Genomic DNA, 26,979 nt, shown 5'->3' with positions numbered 1-26,979 from the left:
AGACAAGCACAAGCGCTTCTCAGATGCTCTTGCAGATAAGTATCAGACCAAACTTTGGTGGCGCCATGTTACTGGGATTCAGCACATCTGCAAAACTATGCACAGGATTATAGGACCTTGGTGCATAGACGCTGTGCCTTCCTACCACCTTAGTACCCACAAGCCCCGGACCGACTAGCTATAGTGTCTCACTCGCTCTCCTACACACAACAGAAGTAACAAATGATTGGACACCCCAGAACACAACACTCCCTAATCTCTCAGAAATCGTGGAAACAAGATTCACCTTTTCGCTCACTTACTCGTACTCAACCACAATAAGATCAAAACAGAAACACGAAGATAGTTTAAAATATTTATTTTAACTAACATGCTCTTAAATGCAGTATACGTGCCACAACAAGCACTAAGATACGCATTACCAAAATGGTTAGCATTGCAGTAAGTCCATAGATCAAGAACAGAGACGTTGTTTTATAAAGACATTAGAGAAAGGACTACATACCTAAACTCCCTCCCTCCCCAGGGTAAGCAGAATTATTATTATATAATAGAAGATCTCTCGACTTTGTCAGCAGTCCCCATACCTCAGGATATAGATCGTATTTCTACATCACAAGTGCGTGTTGCTCTTCTCCATGGAAAGGTAACTCTCCAAGTGTGCCTCACCTAAGCGTGCATTCCCATAATATCAAAGTATGAGTTTCCGCCTATAACAGCTGCACTGGTATGTCATGTCTAGGCGCTAGGGCCTCACTCCAGGAATAGACAGAGAATACGCACAGCAAAGTGTTCTCATGTGAAAGGCAGACACGGAGTTGCAAAAAAATAGCAGCTTGTAGTGTCATGCGCAAAAGTAGCATCATTTCGTCCAGGCTCATGCTAAGTTAACATTGCCTCTAATGCCCCTATCATCCATGTGACAGGAGCTGTACTTGCGCAAGTTGATCAAAGTGGAGAGTGTGTTGCTTTTGTGTCACATACTTTGAGAGGAGTAGAGAATAATTACTCTGTAAATTGAAAAGGAGATCTTGGCATACACTTGCGCAATTTTACATTTCAGTATCTTCTTATGGGGTATACCTTGTGTTGTCAGGAGTGGCCATTGACTATTGGTCAATATTTTTTCGACCAACTGTAAAGTTCGAGCCACTCTGCACATCAGTAGGTGGATGGAAGGTGTAAGGGAATTTAACTTCTCGGTTTAATAACTCCTGGCTTTAAAACATGTTTATGTGGATTGTTTGTCAAGGTTGCCTGTTTCCCAGATGTCAGAGGGTGGAAACGGTTTCTAATATTTTGTGGATAAGGCAAATGGCTTGGATAAAGCAGAGTGGGGTGAAGTGATTAGTGTTATCTTAAGTGGAAACTGTATGTGGGTCAATGATGGCCTCATTGTGGAAGTTTTAGGGATACTGTCAGGTGTCACTGAATAGTGGGACAGGAGTTGTGTCTAACCTTTTTTGCCACCCTATTTAGGGTGGATACAAAGGTTAAACCACCTACATTGTGGCATGTGTATGTATATATGCCTCTAGAGGATCCGGTGTTCATCCTGATGAATGCCATGGACTCTGTTGAGCCACACAAACATGTTGACGGTTTAGTGGGGTTGGGGTACTATCTCCTCTATTCCCCACGTACGCTTTTTGATACCAAGTGGCCCACCATAAGAGTATAAAGGTTAGACTGAATTGCCACATTGGTTTGTAAATTTAGATATTTTTCATGGATCCTGATTTCAGGGAATAGGCCCACTCCTCATTAAACAATTTTTTTTAAGACCACGGGGAGTCCTATGATGAAGTGGTTGGTGTGTGAGGAGATCCTGTTACATTCTTGTGTATGTCTAGGAGCAGGCTCGTATTACATGAATACATTGCATGAAGTTTATGAGTAACCATGGATGATGAGATCTATGGGTATTGTAAGGCTGTTCAACCTATTATAAGCTTCAGAGAGATTCTTTTGTATTGTTGGGGAACTAAATGGGTTTCTGCAAGCAGAGTTATCAGTCTAACAATACATAGTGTGCTTGAGATCTTGAAAGATGTTTTTGCAGATGTAGCTGAGAAAAAGACCTTGGTTAAAGATAACTGGGTCCAGTGTGATTCTGGAGAAATGCAAAATGTGTGAGTGATTTATTAATAACGAATTTCTGAACATCCTTGTATCAAGTGCGGCTCCTCCGTAACCCGGAGGACAGTCGCCCCCACTGAGTCAGTCTGTGAAAAATAAAAATTATAATTTTTTTCTACTGACTGAGTCAGGGAGTCTTGGGTGCGCCCGCATGGCCATGGCAGGGAGAAGCAGTGGTAGGTGCACTGTAAAGTGCACCTGTCTCCTGTCTTAGGCCAGCCAAACAGACATACGCACTTAGGTTTCTCCAACTCAGCTGTGTGGCAAAGCTGGGTTGGAGAAACAGCACACTCTCCCAAGCACTGTCTGAGTGGCAAACCAGATGACTCAGACCAATCCATGCATTGCTTTCAAGCTATGTATAGCATGAGAGCAGCGCTGGTATTGGGTAGGGAGCCTGTGCTGGTGTCCCAGGGGCTACTGAGACACCATCAGCAGCAGGAGAGAAGAGGGACCACTAAGGCAGCCAGTAGCATCAGGCAGCATGACAGGTACTTTGTTTTGTTCAATTATTATTTCCCTAACCCCTTGTTCCCTCCCACCCCATCCCACACTTGAGTTTTGCGGTGGACACCACTGCCTTGTATGCACCTCAATCTAATGGACTGGCCGAAAAAGAAGGTGAGAATGATTGTGCACAGAGGGCTGAAATTCTCGGACAAAGTTGATGAGCATTTTGAGAGAAACACTGTGGGTGAATCACAGTGCAATTAATTATGTAACCGAAATCTCAAAATTTGAGGCAGGCGTGCAACCATGAACCAAAGTGTGGCAGCATGGTTGAAAAGCACATCACTTAGAAGGGTAATTGACTGATCTGTTCCAGCAGGAAAAGTTCAAAATTATCAACACAAATATAAGCTGTGGTCAGAAACGCTTGCAAAGTTAAAGACATGGTCTGGAAGGTGGGTGAGGGTGTTTGGGTAAAAGAAAAGAGGATTTTCATGAAATGGTTAATTTGTTTATCTTCTGGCTTTTGTGATTAAAGAAGTCTGCACGAATCGGCTGGTTTGAGAAAATGGAGATGTCTGGAGTATGTCCAGAATGGCTAGAAACAATGTGTTGTAAACCAGAATCTTCATACAACTCTGTGTGATATTCAGGGTGCTTCTGGGACATGTTCTTGTAAGATTATACATTATTATTTGTATTACTTTTTTGAAATTCAATTTCGATTTAAAGTTGAATATTTTTTTAAGTGGACATATTTCTTTCCACTGTGATTATTATGCTTTCCTTCATGGTTTCTTTCCTGTTAACTTTCTGGTTATTAATTTATTATGTACTGGTACAATGGTGGGTGTGTCGCGGCTTGGAATTGTTGAGTTACAGAACTTTGTGAGGTTAAGAGTAAATGGTGGAAGAGCTAGGAGTGAGCTGAGAGAAACAAGCTGACGTTCCTGGATCAGGGTGTACCTCTTTATTGGATCATCACTCTTGCTGGCTCATTAATTAAATGATTTTAAAAAGCTTACATATGTAGAAACATTGTGACAGTAGGGTTGAAACATCAAAATTACGGATTGAAACCATGCAGGCAGATCCTACAGGGCTACGTAGATGTTTAATACCGGGATTTCTGTACTATTATTTATAAATATAATGCAAGTTCAGGTCAGGAAATAGACTGGTAGGAATGGTAATGGAGGGCCCTTAAATAGGACAGCGTTGGGTCTGACCAAAGGTATGCCTCCAGGAAACTAGGGGCCTGACTTATATCTTGGTGGTATGGATACTCCGTCGCCTATCCTACCACCAAGACTGTGGCCCACCGACACGATTTAAATGCGGGCGGACTTGTGTTTTAATCACGTCGAAGACTACTCCGTCTCTGCTGCGATTAAACCCTTCGACAGAGTCAGGGTTGTCAGAGGTTAACATCTAATTCCGCTCACCTAATTTAGATGTGGAGAATTAAAGGCCATTTTTAACTGCTCATCACCGCCAGGAAAACCCTGGTGGTAAGAGCCAGTGAGAACTTCAAAATACTCCCCTCGCTATAGGAGAGGTCTCCCATGGCGAGGGGAGCATTTTTTTTTATTTTCAAAAAGAAAATCCCACTTCATTTTGAAAAGAAAAAAGAAAACAGTTTGTTGCAGCGTTCAGTCATGCTTGACAGATACGTGCCTCAGACTGAGAAAATCATTTCAAAAACCGCTGTGACAGCGGTTTCTGGCAATGACCATCGACGGTTATTTCATAATTTGGATGGCGGAGGTGCAGTCAAGGTGACAGATTAAATTACTCCATCGCCCATGCCAGTCAAACCTCCATCTGACAAATTATAAATATCCCCCTGGGTCTCTCTAAATGAGGTGGGAACCAGCGGAAAGGCACTTGGGAAATCAGCCAATTTTCAGCATATAACTCATGCCTGCCCTCCTCTACATAAGTCCATTAAAAAAACTTGATAAAGCCAGTGCAATGCTATTTATGAGAATTTGTCATATCTCACTTGTATAGGCTGAATTGTGCAGATATTGAATGGCTAACATTAACTTTTATTTTGGATTCAGGTTGACTAAATAGGTTTGGAGTAAGATGTAGAGGGAATAAAGTCAGTCACTGAGCTATCTGTGTTTAACATGTCGTCATAGTCATAGTCATAGTTTCTTGTATAGCGCACAGATCACCAAAGTCTTATGGCGCTTAGCAACAAACGACAACCGAGAGAGGGGGTGGGGTAGTGAGGAAATTAATTGGGAAAGAGCCAAGTTTTTAGGCCCCTACGGAAGGCCTGATGATTCGATAAAGACAGTAGATGTGCAGGTAGCTTGTTCCAAAGTTGGGGGGCTATATAAGAAAAAGCTCTGCATCCATTTCTCGATGATCTAGCCCTCGGCTGTACCAAGAGGGACTTGGTGCTAGATCTTAAGTTTCTGCAAGGTTTGTACCTGACCAATTTCTCAGCAAGGTAAGATGGTCCTGTCCCATGGAGAAGTTGATGTGTAAGACGGAGAATCTTAAACTGACTTCTTTGTCGCACTGGGAGCCAGTGCAATTGTCTAAGACTGGGCAAAGAGGGGGATCTAGGGGGCAGGCTTAGCACCAGGCGTGCAGCGGCGTTTTGGATAGTTTGAAGCTTAGTCAACAAACACTCATTGATGAAGGCATACATTGCGTTGCCATAATCCAGACGGCTAACAACCAGTCCTTGAACCAAAGGTTTTCTGGACTCAATGGGTAGCCATCTGAAAATCTTCCGCAGTTTTCGTAGTATACCATATCAGGAGCCTGATACTTGGGTAACCTGAGCCTTCATAGAGAGGGCACATTCAATCATTATTCCCAGGTCACAAACCACTTCTTTGGGCTTGGGGCAAGGTCCTAGTTCTGGAGGCCACCAATCATGCGACCATAGTGTCTTTGCCTTGCCAAATAGCATGATTTCAGTCTTGCTATAGTTAAGTTGGAGTTTATTTCCAGTCATCCATTCATTAATCTGAATCATACACCTCTTAAATCTAGTGCGGGTGTCAGGGACATCTAAACTACAGGTGATAAGCACCTGAGTATCATCCGCATAGGATACTGTGGTGATACCATATGATTTTATAATGTTGGCCAAAGGGGTGAGATATATGTTAAATAACATGGGACTCAGAATGGATCCTTGAGGAACCCCAACAGAGAGAGGAGTCCTGGTAGATTCCAAGGAGTTGACCTTGATGTATGTATGTCGGTCCGCAAGATAACTCTTGAACCAGGCCACCGCCTTGCCTCTGACACCAATCTCCCACAGCCGTTGATGGAGAATGCTGTGAGAGATCAAAAATGCAGAGTCACCTCTGTCCAGGGTGAGACGAATGTTGTCCACCACCTCCATTACTGCCGTTTCTGTGCTATGGGCAGCACGGAAGCCTGACTGCGAGGGGTCCAAGAGTGAATGGGCTTCTATGAAACTGGAGATGCGCTTATTGACTAGGTGTTCCTGTACTTTTCCAAAGTAAGGCAGTAGCGATATATGCCTATAATTGAACACCATGGTAGGGTCACTGGTGGGCTTTTTAAGGATGGGTTTTACCTGCGCCACCTTCCAGCTGCTGGGCATAGCTGCAAGCTCAAAAGAGGTGTTAAAGATGTTAGATAGAGAGCAGGCCAAAAGTGGATATATTTCATTGCAATTACGGGGGGGTGGGGGGGGGGGAGACACAGTGAATCAGTGGGAGAACCAGATTTCACTTTCCCAAGAGCAGCTAACACTTCGGCAGCCGTGCTGGGCTCAAACTCCATAAGAGAAGGACGCTCAATATGGTCTGGGATCAAGGAGTTACAGGAAGATACCTCACCCCCTGGGGTGACTTTGGGTCCGGAGGTTACAAACGTGGAGTAGATAGACTTGATTTTATTGTTAAAATGAGCGGTTAATGCGTTAACCCACTCCCTGGTGGGGGTGAAGGATGACTGTTCCACCTGTGGTGCAGTGAACTCATTTAGTATTTTGAACAGTTCTTTAGAGGAGTGGGATGCTTTATTGATTCTTTGGGTAAGATAACTAGATTTAGCTTGCTTTATGTTTTTCAAATAGCTGGAATGGATCCGTTTATAGTTTCTTCGATGTTCCATCGTTCTTGTTTTCCTCCACAGCCTTTCTGCTGATCTACTAGCGGTTTTCTCTATTTTCAGTTCCTCCCTAAATCATGGGGAGGCAATAGTTTTTACTTTAACTCTTGTTTCAGGAATGACCTTATCCAGTGCAATCTTAACACTTTCTTCCAACTGGTTGGCCATTAGGTCAATGTTGTTGGTCGTATCTTTGAGAGGATTAAAATGGGTCTGAAAAGCCTCTGATGTCAATTTATGCCAAGGGGGTATGAGCCTGGAATCTGGAGTTCTGGACTTTTTGGTTCCGTCCAGAGGTGTCAGGGAACAACACCCAAAGACCCCGGAGTTCCACCTGCCTTGGTGCGCAAATGAACAGAAACACGGGCTTCTCGATGGTGGCGTCAAAGACCAAAGGTTTATTACTGCAGGGACACAGAAGTCACAGAAACTACGCATGGGCAGTAACTAGGAGCCTGTTCAAATTGTACAAAGAGGGTTGCTCCTTATATACTGATTTCTGGCCTTCAGGCGAATTCTTTCACATGTTGGTACATTCCCAAAACCTTTGTGTTACAAACAATAAATATTTGGCGTACACAGGAACTGTTGATAAAATCTGTTACAAAACATCTACGGAGAGGGGTTCCCACTAGTTCATCACAATCCCTTGTCAATATTGCATTCAAGAGCCGGACCGCCTCATCGTAAATTTCGTTACCTTCCCCTAATAAAGATTCAGAAAGAAAGAAACGGAACCAGGTGTGGAAGATAGAAAAGCGGGATAAGAGATGTTTGTGGGTCGTAAATGGGCAAGGCTACCGGCTTCGGCCACTTAATCATGATCGGGACAATGGACACGAGAACCAGTTCAGGTGGGCTGGCCTCGGGCAGAGGAGGCAGCCTTTGTTGAGTCACGTAGCTACAGCGTGATCTGGTTTAGGGTGCACGTGTCACTAGAGAGGTGAATCTCCGGCTAAGGCTGCGTGTCCTTAATTGAAATGAAGTGATCAGAGGTTATTGCGTATGTGAGGGCAAGAAACACAAAATGGCGGCCATGATCTAAGATGGATGCCGTGGGTAGATCAGAAATGTGTTCATAACAGGAGTGCTCTTGCTCGTAGTATAGCGAAAACACCAGGATATGCTAAATGGATCATTTGCGGTTCGCTGATACCAATATTATGTATTTCCGACAATGTTGAAAACACGGGTTCAAATCGTCACGGAACCTCAGACCCTCCTTTTGCCCTTACACAGGCAATTACTCAGTCTATGTCAGAATCTAGTTCTATGTTCATCAGGTCAGTGACATGCTGTTGTATCATCATCCTTTCTCGTGCCTTTTCTCCAACTGCAGGTGGTTTCCTAAAACAAGTTGCAGCACAAAGACTACACAGAGCAGGACCACACTGGATAATCAAGCAACATGAGAATAGGAATACTAAGATGACACCGATGACCATTAGAACCTTCCATCCCCACGCTGAGATCAGAGTCCAAAACCACTCCATAAAGGACCAGTTTCCCTCGTCTACGTGTATAGAGTCGGAAATCTTGTGTAGCTTAGAGATCGCCTCATAGACTGTTGGAGCATTATTAGGAATAAAGACACAGCAGCTCGATTGGATCATTCTGCATACCCCACCTCGGTCTGCAAGGATAACGTCTAGAACCATACGGTTCTGCAACGTCATGAGTCTATCCGCCTGAAGCTCAGCTGTCAAATTGCTAAGGGCACCAGCAGTTTCGGTAATAGTAGATTCAACTACCCGTGTTAGCTGACGTATGTTTCTACTATTGGCCATAGGCCCCCAGAACGGAAGGAAACCTTTGAAGAAGTCTCCAGCTTCCTGACCAGCGGTATCTTCCTTGCTGAAGATACCTCTCGCTACTCTGGTTCTGTGGTAATCAGATGAAGCAGTGTATGTCGGAGGCAACAATCGAGCAATATAGCATGAACCTGAAAAGTCAGCAGGTAACCATGTATATGCCCGGTCTCGACAGATGAAGTAGGTACCCCTAGCAGTAAGGAAGGCAGGGGAAGAGTTAGCCGGAAACACATAAGTCTCAACGCACTCACTCCTCCCTAGCTGGGCTCTTGGATTTCTCCCATTACCTTGCAAACAGACCTGACCTCGTGAGGTACGACCCAGATTGGAGTTGAGCTTTTACGCTTGCTTTCTCCTAAACTAAGGCGATACTCTGAAGTATTCCAACTTAAATACACTCGCAGTTCGTCTCTAGGGTATGATGGAGTATTATTGACGTCCTTGATCATGTCAATAATTCCCTGGACTAAAGCTTTGTTTGCGGAGTTATATTTAGTGGAACGTGGGGGGCGCGGAGGATAGGTTTCAAGGGCATAAGCAAAGATGGTTTGAAGGGCCTGAAATGATCCATTGTAGCTGAAAGGCAAAACCAGATAGGGAATACCTTTATCCATAGTGTGGGGTATCAAGCCACACACCCAGCAGTCTGTAGTGTTAACTACCAGTTGGTGTTGGTGCAAGAGCTGTACAAAAGTGTTGTTAATGAACTCTGAGCGTCGGGCTTGCTCATGTTCGGGAAACGAATGGAAAGAGTGTATTGAGGAAGCAGTAGAAGTAACAGGATTAAGGGGAGGTACTGTAGTTACTGGTACATAAATCAAACTTATACCAAACACAATTCCACCCACCAATGTTATCAAAACAATTAGAAATGTAATGGCACATTGCGTCAAAAAGCATTTGCTATGAAGAATTCTGTAAAGTCTGTTTCTGCGAACGTAAATCACATTTTCTCGTTGCAGCGCAGGAAGCTCCATCTTCTACAATCCGCTCGCGACCACTGATGATGTGTACGTAGATGAAAATGCCTCTATCAGCCCTGGGAGTTCCCAGAACCAACAGAAAGATCGACCTTGTGTCAGACCCCTGCAAATCCAACTAGGCACACAGCCACGACCCTACGGCTACCCAGACGGCAAGGCAATTTAAAAAATAATAAAACAATAGCAAACTTCCTGGCTGAATGCAAAAGTTCAAAATTTCAAAATATCACAATATGCAGTTGCCTGCTTTATTTGTCCATATTACGTTTTCGTAAATTATATCTTTGCTTCGCAGGTACTGTCTGATCGGCAAATAGCGTTTCACTGGTAGCTGTTGCAGTGTTCAAGTTCGCAGATAGCAGAGTTTCTTCTGATGCAGGAGACAAATGTTCAGTGTTAAGAGGAGTCTTTTCTGAAGGAGAGTCAGAGCTTGGAGTGTCAGTGATTAATTCGGCATCGCTGAAAGGGATGAACTTTGGAGTGCTTTCAAATTCGGTGGAACCAATTCCCTTCTTCACCCAGTCGTCGTAAGGAAGCGGCAAAGGGACACGCTTAACATGGGACGCGTGCACCCAGTGCTTGCGACCAGCTACACGAACCGCTGTTCTCGTTGTAAGTAGGACTTGAAAGGGGCCGACAAATCTCGGCTGAAGGTTCTTCGTCCTCGCGAAGTTCCTGATGACTACTAGGTCTCCTGGTTTCAGCTGATGCCCTGGACTCTCCGGAGGCTTTGGTAAAGCATCGAAAACCTGTTGATGAATAAGACTCAATTTAGCAGTCAAGTCGTAAAGATAGTCTATCAACATAGGATATTCTAGAGAACAAAATTCCTTAGGCCTTGGCACACCCCAGATATTTGCCGGGCGGCCAAAGACTATTTCGTAGGGGCTAAGCCCCACTCTAGAATGTACAGTTGCTCTCGTTGATAACAAAGCCAAAGGAAGTGCGTCTGGCCAGGCTAAACCTGTGGATGCCTGTATTTTAGCTAATTTCAGCTTGAGGGTGCCATTGTAACCCTCCACTAAACCAGCTGACTGGGGATGGTTCGCACTGTGGAACTTCTGTTTCAAACCTAGGCCGGCACACACACTCTGCTTAACTTTCCCTATAAACTCACTTCCGTTATCTGACCATACGATCCGTGGCATTCCATACCTAGGGAAATATTCTTTGAGAAGGATCTTGGCAGTTGATAGAGCAGTATTGTCCTTTAGTGGGTATGCTTCGATCCACCTGGAAAAAGCACAGACTACCACCAGGACATATTTCAAATTATTACAGCGATCCATGTGAATGAAGTCTAATTGAATCACTTCAAAGGGGCAGGAAGGAGGAGCGAAATGACCAGCTGGAGTTGGAGTTCCTTTGCCAGGATTATGCATCAGGCATACCATACAATTTTTCACCACTCTCTCTGCACACTTACTGATCCCATCATTCTTCCAGACTGGAGCCAACATCTTACAGATTCCTTTAGAACTTATATGCGCTACTCCATGTGCCATTGTCACCACTGCAAGCACATACGCGTCAGGCAACATCCAACGCTGCTGTTCTGTCAAATCAATCCAACATCCATTCGAATCTAACTTGCCCGTACTTTCTCTCCATACACGTTTCTCTTCCTCAGTCGCTTCTTTCTGAATCTCCTTCACACTTTCCATTGTATCCTCACACATTCCAGATTCAGCGATCCATCTTGCAGACGTAGCAACATACATTCTGCTCATCGTATCTCTAGCTGTCTGTTTAGCGATTTCATCAGCAAAAGCATTCCCGCGACCAACATCATCCGTAATTGCTTTATGAGCACTGCACTTTACAATCGCAACTTCAGTCGGCAAGGTTAGAGATTCCAACAAGTCGTTAACTAGCTGACCATGTTGAATCTTAGTCCCATGGGACGTAATGAAACCTCTTTCTCTCCACAAACGGCCAAAACTATGGGCCACGCCAAATGCGTACTGACTATCTGTAAAAATATTCACTCTCTTTCCCTTAGCTAAAACACACGCTCTCGTTAAAGCTATTAATTCTGCAGCTTGGGCAGAATTCTGACTCACTCTTGCAGTCTCCACAATCGTCTTCAAAGTCGTTACTGCGTAAGCAGCAGTCATATCACCATTCTCCAATTTAAAACATGACCCATCCACATACAATGTACCATCTGGATCTGATAATGGAGTATCCTTCAAGTCAATTCGTCCTTTTGTCTCTTCCTCCGTTTTAAAACAACAATCATGTGGCTCGGAATCACTCGACTCTTGGTTAGCCGGCAACAACGTTGTTGGATTCAATACATTACATCTTTTAATCTGAATATGACTCGCTAGTAATGTCAGCTCGTAACCAGATAGTCTCGCACTAGTAAGGTGTTGTGTCTTGGTTCGGTTCATGAGTGTATCCACTGCATGAGGAACCATGACCACTAGCATATTGTTCATTACCAAACCAGCAGATTGTCGGATGGAAGCCGCAGCTGCCGCTGTAGCTCTCAAACAGCTAGGTAATGCTCTCGCTACCGGATCCAATGTTGATGAAAAATACGCACAAGGGCGTTGTTTATCACCAAACTTCTGTGTCAGAACACTCAACGCGCAACCTTCTCTCTCGTGAACGTAGAGCGTGAATGGCTTACTGTAATCAGGTGTACCCAATACAGGAGCTGAACACAATGCTTTTCGCAACTCAGAAAAACTCTCTTGACATTCATCAGACCATGGCACCGGACTCGGAACATTTTTCCCAGTCAAAGCTACCAATGGTTTCGCTAAAAGAGAAAAATTCGGGATCCACTGCCTACAATAAGAGGTAATACCTAGAAAGGCACGTACTTCTCTCTGTGTGCGTGGAACACTCATTTGCGTAATTGCTTTTATTCTCTCTGGGGTCAACCTCCTTCCCTCCTTTGACAAGAGATGACCTAGGTAGGTCACTTCTTGGCAGCAGTATTGCATCTTAGAAGGTGATACCTTGTGATTCAAATTAGACAAGTGATGTAATAATGAAACTGTAGCTGCTTTGCAAGTTTCCTTGTCATCGGCAGCCACTAGAAGATCATCTACATACTGCACTAGAGCAGAACCTGGAGGAAGGACAAAGGAGTCTAATTGGCTTTTTAATGCTTGACTGTAAATAGATGGGCTCTCACAGTAGCCCTGTGGAGCGCGTTTAAATCTGAAACTGCGACCTCCTAGACAGAAGCCAAAAATATCTCTGCTTTCCTCGGCTATCGGAATGCTGAAAAAGGCATTCTTCAAGTCGATGACTGAGAACCAAGTGGCTGTAGCAGGAATCAGTGTTAACAAGGCAGTAATGTCCGGAACCACAGGAAACTGTGGGACCACAATCTTATTAACCTCTCTAAGGTCGATGACAAACCTATATACTGGAGGCTTTGTGGGATCAGTTCTTTTCAAAATCGGTAATACAGGACTATTACAAACATTTCCTCTAGTCTCTTCGACCACACCTTTCTTAATCAAATCCTGCACAATTAATAAAAGTGCACGTTCACCTTCACTAGATATTTTGTATTGCGGAATTCTTGGGAACCTCACATTGACTTTCAAAGTTACTACATATGGTGGTATTTCTAAAAGGCCTACATCATTAGGACCAGTCGCCCAAAGAGAATCAGGGAGTGAACGCAGCTCTGGTGGGAGTGCATCCATTGACAAGTACATCGGAGAGGTGATTATTTTACCCAATGTAAGCTGTACCCCTTCCGGAGAACAGTACAATGTCGCATATAGTCGTTTTAACAAGTCTAAACCAAGCAGGTTTTCATTACAACCCGTCGTCAAAATCAAGGGTGCTTTCAATTGACACGGTCCAACAGAAATAGACAAGGGACCAGATATAGGGTTGTAAACAGGGGCGCCTGAAAAACCTACAGAAACATTTGTTGAGCCAGACAAAGGTGCGCCAGGGAGTTTCGCATGAATGATAGAACTTTTTGCGGCACCAGTATCCAACAGAAACGGTTCGACTACACCTGATGTTGCTACTGCGACATAAGGCCCACTCTGATCTACTGGAACTGATACTACTCCCTCTCTCTGTCCATGGCTGTCCTAGTACCCATTTTGCTGAAATCCCTCCTCCACTTCACAATAGTCTTCAACAAGATATTGCTGAGATCTATTTTGCTGGGCTGGCTGTCCATTTCTTTGATCAAAGTGATTGGAGGGACGATCATTCGTCTGTGGAGGCATAGCACCTCGCCCTCGACCTCTAGAATTCTGCACAAAACCACCACGACCTCTCTGAGCTGCTGCTGCATTATTTTGCGCTAAGACCGGACATTCATTCTTGTAGTGACCCTCTTTCTTACAGTACGCACACTGGTTCCACTGATATTGAGGCCTCGGCGAACTATAATCTGTCCTCTGATACGAACCCTGTTGCATATTAGACTGATTCGTGCGAGGCGGATACGCCTGTTGCAAAAGAACTTTAGTCTTTAAATCTTTCGTTTTCTTGTCTGATTTCTCTTTTTCCTCTTTATCCCTATTTTCGTAATACTGTGCAGTTGCAAGTATTTGCGCAGTTGTAGAAACAGCCCACGCACTCTCTGAATCCTTCAATTTATTGCATAATTCAGGTAACAAATTATGCACAAATTTATCGACAAACAGTCTCTGTCCTCCTTCTGTGCTCATATCCTGACCACTATGATCTACAAAAGTCTCTTCGAACCTCGTGAAGAAGTCGGAGACACTTTCGTCTCTCTTCTGCTTGCATGCTGATAACTTGTCCCAATTAACACGCAATGCGGGCATCAGAGTCTTCATTAAGTCAATTATCCTACCCGGAAGATTAGCAATTAGGGGTTCAGGTTTTGCACCACCCGTTTGCTGACCATCCGCTGCAGTGATAGCTGCCCAATCACCACCTAAGGCTACTTGATGATCTTCCCTACGAATTTTAGCCCACACTGGTTGTGGAACTACATTGCCAAACAACATATCGATGTCTGCTAAGTTCATTATACAAGCCTCAACTGTCTGTGTTAATTCCTTGTAATATCCAGCAGGATTCTTACGCGGATCTGGCAGGGCCTGTTTCACTGCTAGCACTTCGGCTCGCTTCCACGGAATGTGTATCCACACTCTCTGGAATTGCGCCGGAGCGGCTACAATCCCAGCAACATTGTCAGCTTGCACAGCTTCACGCCAAATTGGAGGAACCTCCCTCATTGGATATTGGCGACTCAGCTTCGTCTTACCTTTCTCTAAATCTCTCGGTGAACGAAGAGATGGATCATTCCTAAAACTTAAAATCAGTTCCATTGCTTCTTCTATATTTTCACCTACTATCATACCTGCAGCAAACTCTTTCTGAACCTTAATTAAGTCTTCTAAATTTGATTCAATATCATCTTCCTCTATTTCCTCACGTAACAACGAGCACATCTCATCAAAGACGTACCGTTGCGTTGGTTCCTTCCACTGCATAAATGTTTCTAGTACATCTCTCGTACTATATCTCCTACTCTTCGAAATCCATCTGAGAGCCGTGGAATCTAAAATTCCCCGTTCCTCAATGCTTGGATGTTGACTACGTCTCTGAACAGAGTCAGAAGTAGGAGTCTTAATTAAAGTTTTATAGAAAGGAGACAGCATATTAGACACAGAATCAGTGATTCTTCGACGAACAGAAAGTGGAGTCAACACACTCGCAGACGTAGAAAACACAGTGGAAGTAGGAACAGATAGCGAGGCAGTAGGAGTATCGAGAAAAATAGTTTGTGAAGTAGTAGGTGTAAGCGAGACAGACACAGGTATAGAAGTCGGCAATCCAGGAAGAGGAGGAGCCGTAGGGACATTCACATTAACCACAGGAGGTACAGGAACTTGATTCTGAGGGGCAGGAACAGGAATACCAGGTTGTCCAGCAACCGGCAATTGAACATTTGGAACAAGTGGAGCCGTAGCACCTTGTGCATACGGTGGAGGTGACCGTAACAGATAAGACAACAGAGGGTCGTTTTCGGGGTCCTCTAGTATCTTAGCCGTTTTCGATGGCAAGGCAGGGTAGCACTTGTCGATCGCTAAATTATGCTCTCTAATGGCCACCTCTATGGCCTTCTCACACTCGTTATCTTGCAACTGCTTGGTTGCTTGCTCTAGAGTCAACTCTTCTTTCTCTTTCTGTTCTTTCTTTAACCTCTTCATTTCTCTCTGTTTGGATTCTTTTCGCCAGTAACGGAAAGAATCAAACATTGCCGGCCGGGCTTTCTTCCTAAACAATTTCGCTTCTAAATTATCAAGAATCTCGGGTTCAAAACTACCATGCAGTGGCCAACTAAGGACACCGTCTTTCTCGGTGTAGCGGACCCACACCTCATTATAGGATATAGGACCCACACCATGTTTACAATATAAGTCATATAGGGGAGTCCCAATCGGAGGAACCAGACATGAGTCCTCCAATCGTGAGTCACTGTTGCAACCAAAGCACGACAACATACAATTTCTCCGACTTACCATTTTTCAGTCCGGAACACAAAACAAACAAAACACAAAACAATTATGTGCACTTGAACCGAGAACTTTTAAGGCCTACCAAAACGAACTGATGTATCGATACCCAAACTAAACCAAATAGATTATCGTGACCAGAACAACCAGTGCTAATCTTACGAAACCAAACCAAACCAAGAACCAAAAAGGATTTTAACAACCCTCACGAAGTAACCAACTAGCAACCACTAAATACTTAACTGAGGCACTGAAGACGTCACCAAGGAGAAACCCGTCACGTTTCGCTGTACTAAGGGCTGCACCTCGGGTCCAAGACAGGGCGACGGTCAAGGCAACGGCCCACTGCAGCCGTCCTGAACGGGAACCCTCGTGGAAGAGAACTTCGGGCCACTTTTGCGATATGCCGGGATCGATGAAGTGGGGCGCCTCCCTCAGGAATCTTCACACGAAGCTTCTCGAACTCTTCAGGCTTTTGGACCGGTACCGAATGACGTCGCCCCACGTTGGGCGCCAATTGGAGTTCTGGACTTTTTGGTTCCGTCCAGAGGTGTCAGGGAACAACACCCAAAGACCCCGGAGTTCCACCTGCCTTGGTGCGCAAATGAACAGAAACACGGGCTTCTCGATGGTGGCGTCAAAGACCAAAGGTTTATTACTGCAGGGACACAGAAGTCACAGAAACTACGCATGGGCAGTAACTAGGAGCCTGTTCAAATTGTACAAAGAGGGTTGCTCCTTATATACTGATTTCTGGCCTTCAGGCGAATTCTTTCACATGTTGGTACATTCCCAAAACCTTTGTGTTACAAACAATAAATATTTGGCGTACACAGGAACTGTTGATAAAATCTGTTACAAAACATCTACGGAGAGGGGTTCCCACTAGTTCATCACAATCCCTTGTCAATATTGCATTCAAGAGCCGGACCGCCTCATCGTAAATTTCGTTACCTCCCCCTAATAAAGATTCAGAAAGAAAGAAACGGAGCCAGGTGTGGAAGATAGAAAAGCGGGATAAGAGATGTTTGTGGGTCGTAAATGGGCAAGGCTACCGGCTTCGGCCACTTAATCATGATCGGGACAATGGACACGAGAACCAGTTCAGGTGGGCTGGCCTCGGGCAGAGGAGGCAGCCTTTGTTGAGTCACGTAGCTACAGCGTGATCTGGTTTAGGGTGCACGTGTCACTAGAGAGGTGAATCTCCGGCTAAGGCTGCGTGTCCTTAATTGAAATGAAGTGATCAGAGGTTATTGCGTATGTGAGGGCAAGAAACACAAAATGGCGGCCATGATCTAAGATGGATGCCGTGGGTAGATCAGAAATGTGTTCATAACAGGAGTGCTCTTGGTCGTAGTATAGCGAAAACACCAGGATATGCTAAATGGATCATTTGCGGTTCGCTGATACTAATATTATGTATTTCCGACAATGTTGAAAACACGGGTTCAAATCGTCACGGAACCTCAAATCTATGCACTTCGAACTCCTAGGCTTATCAGGACTAGGGAGACTGAATTTCACAAGACAGTGGTCAGTTCAGGTCATAGGCTGAGGGGGTTCGCAGGTGATGATGGGCATATTAGTAAAAATTAAGTCAAGAGTATGCCCTGCCTGATGGGTGGGTCCTAGAACCCTTTGCGTTAATGCCAAAGTTTCCATAGTGGTCCTTAAATGACAGGAGTCAGTGTCGTGACTAAGTTCCATGTGATAGTTGAAATCTTCTATTAGTATGAAGTGGTCAGTGGCTAACACATGTGAGACGATAGTGTCAAGAGGAACATTTACAAATTTGGACTTTTCGACCGGGGGTCTATAGACCAGAGCGGCTCTTCCCATCGGAGTTTTGTGATGCAATATATTGACTATAAAAATTTCAAACAGGGGGTTTGAGAAGGATTCGAGCAGGGAGATACAAATCGGGGCCTTAGCGGCCACTGCAACGCCTCCCCACTCTGTCTTGTCTTATAAGATGGTATTCCTGTGGGAAAGCTATGGCAATATCTGGTGATGATTGGCTGTGAAGCCACGTTTCTGTAAGGAAACATATATCCGGTTGTTCATTGTCTAATAGACTCCATAACTCAAGGGCGTGCTTGGGAATTGACCTAGTATTTATATATAGGGCAGAGAGAGATTTAGAACCTGCGCCTGCAGTAGGCCTGGATATTTCAGCAGGTTTCACAGCAGGTATAGGAGTCGCAGGGACAGGCATGGACACTGGGGAGGCAGCGGTAATATAGGGGTTGTTCGTGGGTGTGCAGAACGAGGGTTGAGGGTAATAAGTAGTGGCCACAATTTTTGGGTTGAGAGACATAAGTTCTTGCCTAGAGTAACGGATCATATCTGCAAAATAGGATTCCCTCACCGTAAACAGCCTCGAATAGGCCAGGAGTCTGAGCGGCAGGCGGCGTCCTGGTGCGGACGGGCACACACGGGCTTGCCTTTGGCCCGCCTTCGGCGCGCCGCTGCGCGCGTCCGCACCGGGGGTGGGAATAAGTAGGCAAGGGGTGCGAGTCTGCTTCGGATGACGGTGCCTGGTGCTCCGCTGCTTCCAGTCCCTCCGCTCAACAGGCACAAGCCATGGCGGACCGGGGACACAGCAGGGGGAGCCCAGAGAAGGTAAGGAAGTAAGTGGTCGTAATCACCACTATACAGTAGTTTTAAAACAATGCTTGAGATGTGAAATAAGTCGCAAGTTAAAACACTAAAAATAGAGTACAAGTCTCCGAGGGGAGAACAATCACAACACAAGGCGTCAGGAATTCCCTCTTGATCCACAACCCCACAGCGCTAAACGAGCAGAAATTCCTAACAGCAAGGATGCCAGACAAATCACAAGTCTACTCAGCCTCTTTTGCTTATGGTGTTTGTTGAATCTGTCTCTTTTTGCAGGGTCACCCTCAAACCTTTTGCCTTTACCCTCCACTCTTTGCTGGCCTTAGGACACTGTGCTTGTTAGCAGTAGTACAGTGTGTATGTGCTCTTCCTAAAACCTGGTAGAACTGGCTTGTAACCAATTGGCACATTTAATGTACTTGTAAGTCCCTAGTAAAGTGGCACTACCTATGCCCAGGGCCTTTAAATTAAACAAGTGAGCCTGCATCACTGATTGTGCCACCACCTACTTAGGTAGCCCTTTAAACCCATCTCAGGTCTGCCATTGCAGAATGTGTGTGCATTTTTAAACTGCCATTTCGATCTGGCAAAATGCACTCTTTTATAACTTGGGATTTAAGTATCTTAGAAACAACACTCATACATACAAAAATGTTAACTGAATACTTTGATGGTATGATCAATATAGGCATATATAGTTTACTGGACATTTTGACCAGTGTACTTTCTCACCCAATGATTGGATTATCTTTATTGGCAGGTCCACTTCCTCCTTCTCGTCTGTCTGCTCTTCATTCTCTTTAATGATATCATACGCCATATGCTGTGCCTTCATATTTTCATACCTAGAAAAGTGACAAGAGGGGATGTTATCAAATTTTCATCAGTGCATACTTAGTTTCACCAGAATGCAGAGAAATGGAGAGACGGGGGTTTTCAATAAAAAGGTGTTATTTATTGAGCAGTCTTCCTTCTCATACAAGAGAAATGAATTGCCACAATTGCAATACTTAAAGTAAAGTAAAGTGCGTACAGTAAAAGTAGTATTATGAAATAATACTGTAAAAGCATTGATACGGTTGCTGAGCCATATGATACTTTAAAATTGATAAAATAAATACATACATATATACAATGGCTAAAAGGCTCAACTGGTGCTTCTAACAAAACCTTCCCCGGTGTACCTGACCTAAGCCTAATACGTGGGAAGGGACAAGGAAGTAGCAGTGTTAAGTTAAGTTGGTTAAGATAGTTTTGCCAAGAATCTGCATCAAGAATTCTCTTAAGGGTTTAGTCAGCTCCGTACCTTGGCAATAGAATGTTGGAGGTCTGGTATTTCTTTCCTCAGGACTCGATATCCCAGCAACCTGCAAGGGTAGGCTGGAAACACCGGAGCTGGATTTTCTCGGCTGGAGAAAAAGACAGCGTCTCTCTCAGTGCGTCAAACAGGAGGGGCGGGTTCCGCGGGCACTCGCATCAGCTGGGTTCTCGGGCAAGTAGATGGCCGCTCTGCTCCAAACCACCGTGTGTTTGCTTAAGGCAACTGTTGGTATTTTATACCTGAAAGGTGCCGGGTTTGACATAAGGTTGGACATAAGACGTCACCAAGAACTAACAGTTCTTGCAGGACTTCAGGAGTTCTTGTTCAAATCAAAACAAAAGCAGGGGGGGGTTTCCCGGGCTGCTGGAGGCTTGGTTTGTTTAAAGAGCGCGTTGTGCTTTCTAGGAGTCCATGGGAGTAGCCATGCTGTGCTTTGAATTGCATGGGCTATTACTGAATATGAATCTGATTCTTATGCCTTTGTCAGGGCACTATTGATTATAACCTCACAAGGGCATAAATCGGGAATATCGAATTAGGGTCCTAGATAGGAACACGACACCCACTCCACGAATTGATGTCCATCATTACTAAACTAAGCAATATTAAACATTCAAAGGTTCCTGTGTTTTTTTCCGACCCACCCCAAAATACATATCGCATTTGAAATGGTATACGGTAAATACACAGAAATGAGTATTTGTACTGTACGCTTTTCAAGCAGTGTTATCATTCAGAGAAATGCATATATATATCAACTGAACGAATTGTAAATTTACACATGAAATGGCTCTAGTACAGAAAAGAAGGTCGAGACCATTTCATCACATATTTATACAAATTTCTGTTATATGTGCTAGAGGCTGAGGTAAAATATTGTCTCTAGTATCCTAAAATAGAAGCTCTGTTCTCTAAGAATAGTTCTACTTTAAGCAGAGTACCATGTGCCAAAAAGGTATATATTTTGGAAATATGGTCAAAAATAATTTGGCTTTCAGGGGAAAAGTTCCAAATGTTTTCTGTAGCTTTGTTTATCAAACACTGAAGGCCGAATTCAGAGTTCAGGGAACGCTGTGTGCTCATTGTTTTTCTTAAGAGTTATTCTCGTTGGTTGGAGAGAACATTGTTTCAGACATACTCGCAAAAAATAGGTCTACAATATCAGGTGAAAGTTCGACCAAGTTCGAAAATACTGCTACAGTGCAATTATATGTGTGAGTGCTATTGATGGTTGGATCCGCAATGCTCACAGAAGGCTGTACCTGTTCGGTGCTGTTTTCCTCTCTTACCTCACCGCCACATACTCGTAGTGGTGAAGTCTCAACGAATGCCGTCATCAGAATCGGTAGCCGCTGGGGACAACACGATGCATGAGTCGTTACCGGACCTAGCAAAGTATCGATATCCATTGGTACTGCTGATTGTAGTGTAAGACAGATGTCCAACACGCATTCTTCTCCGCATAGCAGACATCGAAGCTAGGCATGGGCGGAAAATCCGTTCCGCTCGCGGATTTTGCGGATTTTCGGGAAATCCGCAATCCGCGAGATTTGCGAATTTCCCGCAAAATCCGCAAATCCGCGAGCAGCGGATTTTGCTCGCACTGCTCGCACTGTTCGCGTGAGTTCGCGCCCCGCGAATAAGTGCAAAATTGCAGAAATACGATCTTAGCAAAACTGAAAGTAACTACTTACCAGGTTCAAAAGTTCAGGCACATCATTAGTAGCCATTTCCTGTAGTGCTTCCTGAGGGGCCCCTCCAGAGTTCAGTTGCCAGTTGAAACTATTATGTGACCCTGCTCTGAACCTCAGAATAGTTACACATATGCCACAAAGGTCCTGAATTACAGCTAAGGGAGACAAGCAGGAGCCAGGCTGGAAGTTAAAATCCATTAATCAGCCCCTAATTCATTATTGTCAGTTGGGGCAGGGCAGGTGTTGTAACTAATTTTGCAACAATGAAAGCACTTAGCAAGTGCAAAAGATCACTAATCAGGGCGCACTAAGGAAGCAGGTGCCAGCTAAAAAAATATTCTGTGACACATTAATCAGCCCCAAATTAATTCAGGTCACTTGAGGCAGGGAAGGTGTGCTTTGCTTTGCCGAAAATAATGTACACTGGACAACCAGAGGGTGTGGTGATGAAACAGAGGGTGGCATGGGTGGGCCAGAGGGTGGCATGAGTAGTCAGAGAGTGGCAGTGGTGACAGAGAGTGGCAGTGATGAAGAAGAGTGTCCCAAACAGGCTGGACACGTAGAAACAACAAGTTCGCAAAACTTGCGACCCGACAGGTAAGTTCGCAAATTGCGAAATTGTAAAAACCCTCGCGAACTGGCAGAAACACGGGCGAACACAAAAAAAAAAGAAATCCGCAAATTCGCGGGAATTCGCGGATTTTGCGGATTGCGAATCCGCAAATCCGCAAAATTCGCGAACGCGAGATCCGCAAAATTCGCTCATGCTTAATCGAAGCACAATCTTTCCAGATCGGTCTGAATGAAAGAAACCAAGTTGTACTTACATCTCTTAGCCGGGCCAATCCGAGGACCTTAGTGATACGGTCTCGGTATCGTATTGCTAGGATCGTTTCTTCCATCGTTGCTAGAGTTTTGCCTGTGGATTGGTTTGCCATATCAGTGCAGAAGAAGCAAAGATAAAATTCCTGCCACGAGTCCCAAGATCAAGGGTAGGCCGCCAAAGACAGAATGGACAAACTTCGGCAAGATGCCCAGAACTGTTTCAAATGGTGTTAACAGTCCCGAAAAAATCATCTTAAATACATGTGCGATGCCACTGGTATCAGACATGTTTAAGATTTGGCATAACACTTCTACGAAATATACGGGGCAATTTGTTGATAAAAGGGTATGTATCTCTGCTGTTGTCCTTGCAACTTGCAGTTCATACGTTTCTTTTGATGACGTTAGAGGCACAGTTGTTTGTAAAAGAATAGACTTCATTCTGCTTAAAGTATCAATTCGAATAGAAGAGATATTCAACCGAGGCCATAACGCAGCCCCCATATCTGGATTGCCTTGTGGATACAATACTTGCATACAGCAAATGGCCCCGGAAGTTACAGTTGTCAGATAGGCTTTTCCTGGCAGCATGCCACAACAGCTGTGGTCACTTATTAAAATGTAACTACCAATCGAAAGTGGTCTAAAAAATGGTTCTATCTGTTTTGCAGGCGCGCCATGCAGGTGACGTGAAAGGTTATTTGAAGACCCTTCGCAGGCTCCATGCAAAATAATTCCTTGACACAGAAGTGTACCGCTTAGTGATTTTTTACAATTTTTACCACTAAGAAATACCTCTCGGTTTCCGTCACTGTAACATCTGTGTGTATAAGGTAAATCCCAGGTTGATTTGATGTATTCCTTACCCAACCTTTCATACTGGCCTGCTGGTATATACTCTTGACAGTAATTAAACTGGAAAATTGTTATTGGAATCGTAATCGTTCCATGTATTATCCATTCAAATGACAGGTCTTTCTGACATTGTCAATGGTAATCTCTCAAGTTTGTCAATGCTCAGGATTGTATAATCTGCTCCTTTTTGTGCCAAACTGATTTGTTTATCAGTAAGGTTAAAGTTACCGAATAATGACGTTGTGTTGATTAAACGCCATGGTACGTAGCCTGAACGCAGATTTTGCAACGTCCATCCAAGCTTTACAATAGAACGTAATTGAGTCTACCACTGGAGTATGACTATCTAAGTCCTGAATAAGCATTCTAGTTCCGAACAATAGTTCGTATGGAGCGAGACCTTTTAGAGAGTTTCTTGGCAGATTATTAAGACTACGTTGGACACTTGTTAAATGTTTGACCCACCCATCACCTGAACCTAATACCCTCGCCGTTATAGATTGCTTTATGTCCCGGTTTTTTCTTTCCACAACCGCATTTCCCTCAGGATGGAAGGGACTAAAATACCGCAAAGCGATGCCCATACTGTTCATGGCCTCTTTGTAAGCTCGAGAGCTAAACGCGGGACCCTGATCAGAATGTAGCATGCCAAATGCGTATGTGCCGATAAAGACTCGCAAATCTTTTATAACACTTCTGCCGTCAGCCTAGTGTGGTGGTCTACATTTTAAGTGAATTCTGTCTTAATTATTATGGGGACGTATTTATCCTACTGGATTTCTGCGTTAAAGATAGCCTGAATCTTTCTAGTAATGGTATCTGGGCTACAGGCTGGACCGGTTCACAACTGCGATCTCTGTTGCAGTTCTCGCAATTTTTTGCAAAATAGTGGATATCTACGCTCATTCCCGGCCACCAATATTTTGATTGTAGGTCCATCAAAGATTTCAGGATTTCTTGGTGCGTCAGACCCAACCCCATATGCGCTTCTTGTAGTAAGAAGATTCTCCTGTTCGTTTTAGAATTACCCTATCCCCTACTCCAGGGATTCGAGCAAACGGAACGGAGTTTGCGTCAATTATGTATGTATTACTGAGTGGATAGTTGAGAGGTAATGCTGAATTATCGCCTTTCAATGAGGCTTTTACCGCTAGCATGGTTACCCCATCTATGTGTTTTTCTGAACGCTTTTCATTGGCTACGGAAGCCGGGCGAGCCGCTTCCGCTATGGCTGTGTTAGCCAATGAATTTCCTGCAACGTGAGCGCCATCACGTCGATGACTCAAGGCGTGTATCACGTGAGTCTTTCGTAGTTCTTTTTGTAAAAGAACTACCTGCTCCCAAAGCCTTTTATGCTTTATTGTGGCACCTGTGTCATCTTTGTAACCGTTTTTGATCCATGTCTGCATGTCACTGTTATAGGATTTGACGCAGAAATACGAATCGCACACTATTAGTGTGGGGAATTCGCGATCAGCATTTTCAAGCGCCACCTTTAACGTTCTTATTTCAGCTCGCTGAGGTGATCATTTCCTTAGTGATTCTGTTTTGGTAATCATAGGTTTGAATTTACCAGAGCGCCAGCGACCTTTAACAAGCGCGCACGCTGCATCATAGGATTTATTTTCTACATCGTAGTGTTGTGCGAATCTGTCCATGTAGATTACGCAGTTATATTTTTCTAGAGGCAGAATTTCAGCTGGCAGAAGATATTCCCGTTCATATACTAGATCATCTACTTTTTTCAGTTTTGGGTAAAAATAGTATTTAACATCTTCTGTTGCAAAAGAAGTTTCCCATTCTATTCATTCTGGATCTAATACTACTTTCACCAGGTTACGTGGACTTGTTAATGCCTCAAGGGCTGATTCTGCTGACAAAACAGTTATTCTCTTGCCTTGGGCTAGGGCTCTTTCTTTAGCTACAGCAGTTCTAACCGCAGTTAGAATTTTTTCTGTGGATCTGAATTTTATTTCAGCTTCAGTCTACAAATGTGATTTGTAAGCTATAGGTACCGTTTCTCCCTCATTAGAGGTCAGGTATGTGAATCCGCATCTTCCTGGAATGACTCGGATTACAAGAGTGCGTGTGTTCTCACATGTTTGCAATTTTGTTTTAGTTAACATGTCTGTTTGTAGTGATCTCAAAATGTCTGTGTGTTTCTGAGTCCAATTGGTTTGTTTGAAATCTAGTTTTATTAATTCATAGAGAGGTTTAACTCTTTCAGCATAATTTAGAATATATGTTCTTCCGAAATTCAGGAAACCTAGTAGTGATTGTAAATTCTTCAGCGTTTTTGGTGCTTGGAGTACAGCACATTTTTCTAAGAAATGGTTTGCTAGGCTTTTGCCTTCACTTGATTATTCATAACCTAAATATAGGACAGTTATATGGGCAATTCATGACTTTTTAAAGTTAAATTTGTAACCCTCTGAGGCGAGTCCAAGTATTATGGTATTCACCCTTTTTAAGTGAGTCTCCAGGTCATCATCTGTGAGATAGAGGTCATCGACATATGATATTGCTTCATCATCATATATTTGTAGTAACTCTGTTACTCTTGCTGAGAATAATCCTGGGCTATTCTTGAATCCCTGTGGGAGTCGGCAAAATTGTTTTTGCCATCCAAATATTGAGAAAGCGGTCAAATACCTGCTTTCAGGTGCAATGTTTTGCCAGAAGAATCCATTACAGATGTCTAGTGTCGTTTTATACTTTTTGCGCACAATGTTATTCATTAGTGCTGCACTATGTGAGTTTTGCACTGCAAATGTTTTACAACAGGAGTTTAGGTGTCTGTAGTCCAAAACTAGACGATACAAATCGTCTGGCTTGGAGAAGGAAACAAAGGATTGTTCTTTTGAGAGGTGCATGTTTCAATCACCCCTTGGTACTCAAGTTGATCTAAGACCTCCCTGACTTTTTTAGCTTCTTGTTTAACTGGATACTGCCTTTGTGTAGAGGGCTGAGTTTTTAACTGGATCTTGTGGTAAGGTGAGTCCTCATTCCATCCTACATGATTTTTGTACAAAGCAGGAGCTTGGGCTACTGCCAATTTTTTGCATATGTGTATTTTTTATGAATCGGGATAAGATTCGAGAAGGCAGGCATAAACATTTGTTCGCCATGAGGGCACTCTCTGACAAACTCTGGTAGCCAGTCTTTCTCCGCTAACAGAATGTCATAGCCTTTTGAAAGTTTTTCCCAAAAGAGACTTTTTATTTTCCTGGTTTTATCTACCTCTATACGTAATGTTAATTCATATAGCTTATGGGGCACACTAACTTGTGTGTCAGCAGTTTCCACTTGAATGTACTCATTCGTGTCCACTGTCTCCAGAAGATTCATCAGGGTCTTGTGAGCTATGGTCATTTCTGCTCCGCTGTCTAGCATTGTCTGTGCCCACTCTCCGTTTTTCAGCTGTGTCCTCAGAATTCTCGGCATGTTTAATCTTAATACTTGCTACCTTCTTTCTGGGAAATTGTAATTTTTTACTTTGATGAGCAGGTTCCTTGTCTTTGGACTTGGCGTGCTCTTCTCTGTGTTCTGATCGTCCTCTTCTTTCCGATTTCTGTGAGGAAGATTGAGAAGAATTCAGTGAGAATGATCTAGAGGGACGTGTATCAACATCTTGATATCTGTCTGGTTTTCTTATTTTATCCCTATCTCTAAGGTTGTATCTTT

General features: G+C 43.8%; 1 protein-coding gene across 1 annotated transcript in view; it reads right to left on the bottom strand.

Annotated features, from left to right (window-relative positions):
• Positions 1-26,979, bottom strand: part of LOC147717618 (E3 ubiquitin-protein ligase TRIM39-like) — a 229,897-nt gene that overhangs the window by 69,580 nt on the left and 133,338 nt on the right. Inside the window, exon 5 of the mRNA XM_086924409.1 lies at positions 19,333-19,445. Coding sequence (XP_086780535.1) covers positions 19,333-19,445 — 113 coding nt within the window. The remainder of the gene's footprint in view (positions 1-19,332; positions 19,446-26,979) is intronic.

This window comes from Lissotriton vulgaris, chromosome 5 (assembly GCF_964263255.1).
Source record: "Lissotriton vulgaris chromosome 5, aLisVul1.2, whole genome shotgun sequence".
Lineage (NCBI taxonomy): Eukaryota > Metazoa > Chordata > Amphibia > Caudata > Salamandridae > Lissotriton > Lissotriton vulgaris.
This window is presented reverse-complemented; position numbering and strand designations above follow the sequence as displayed.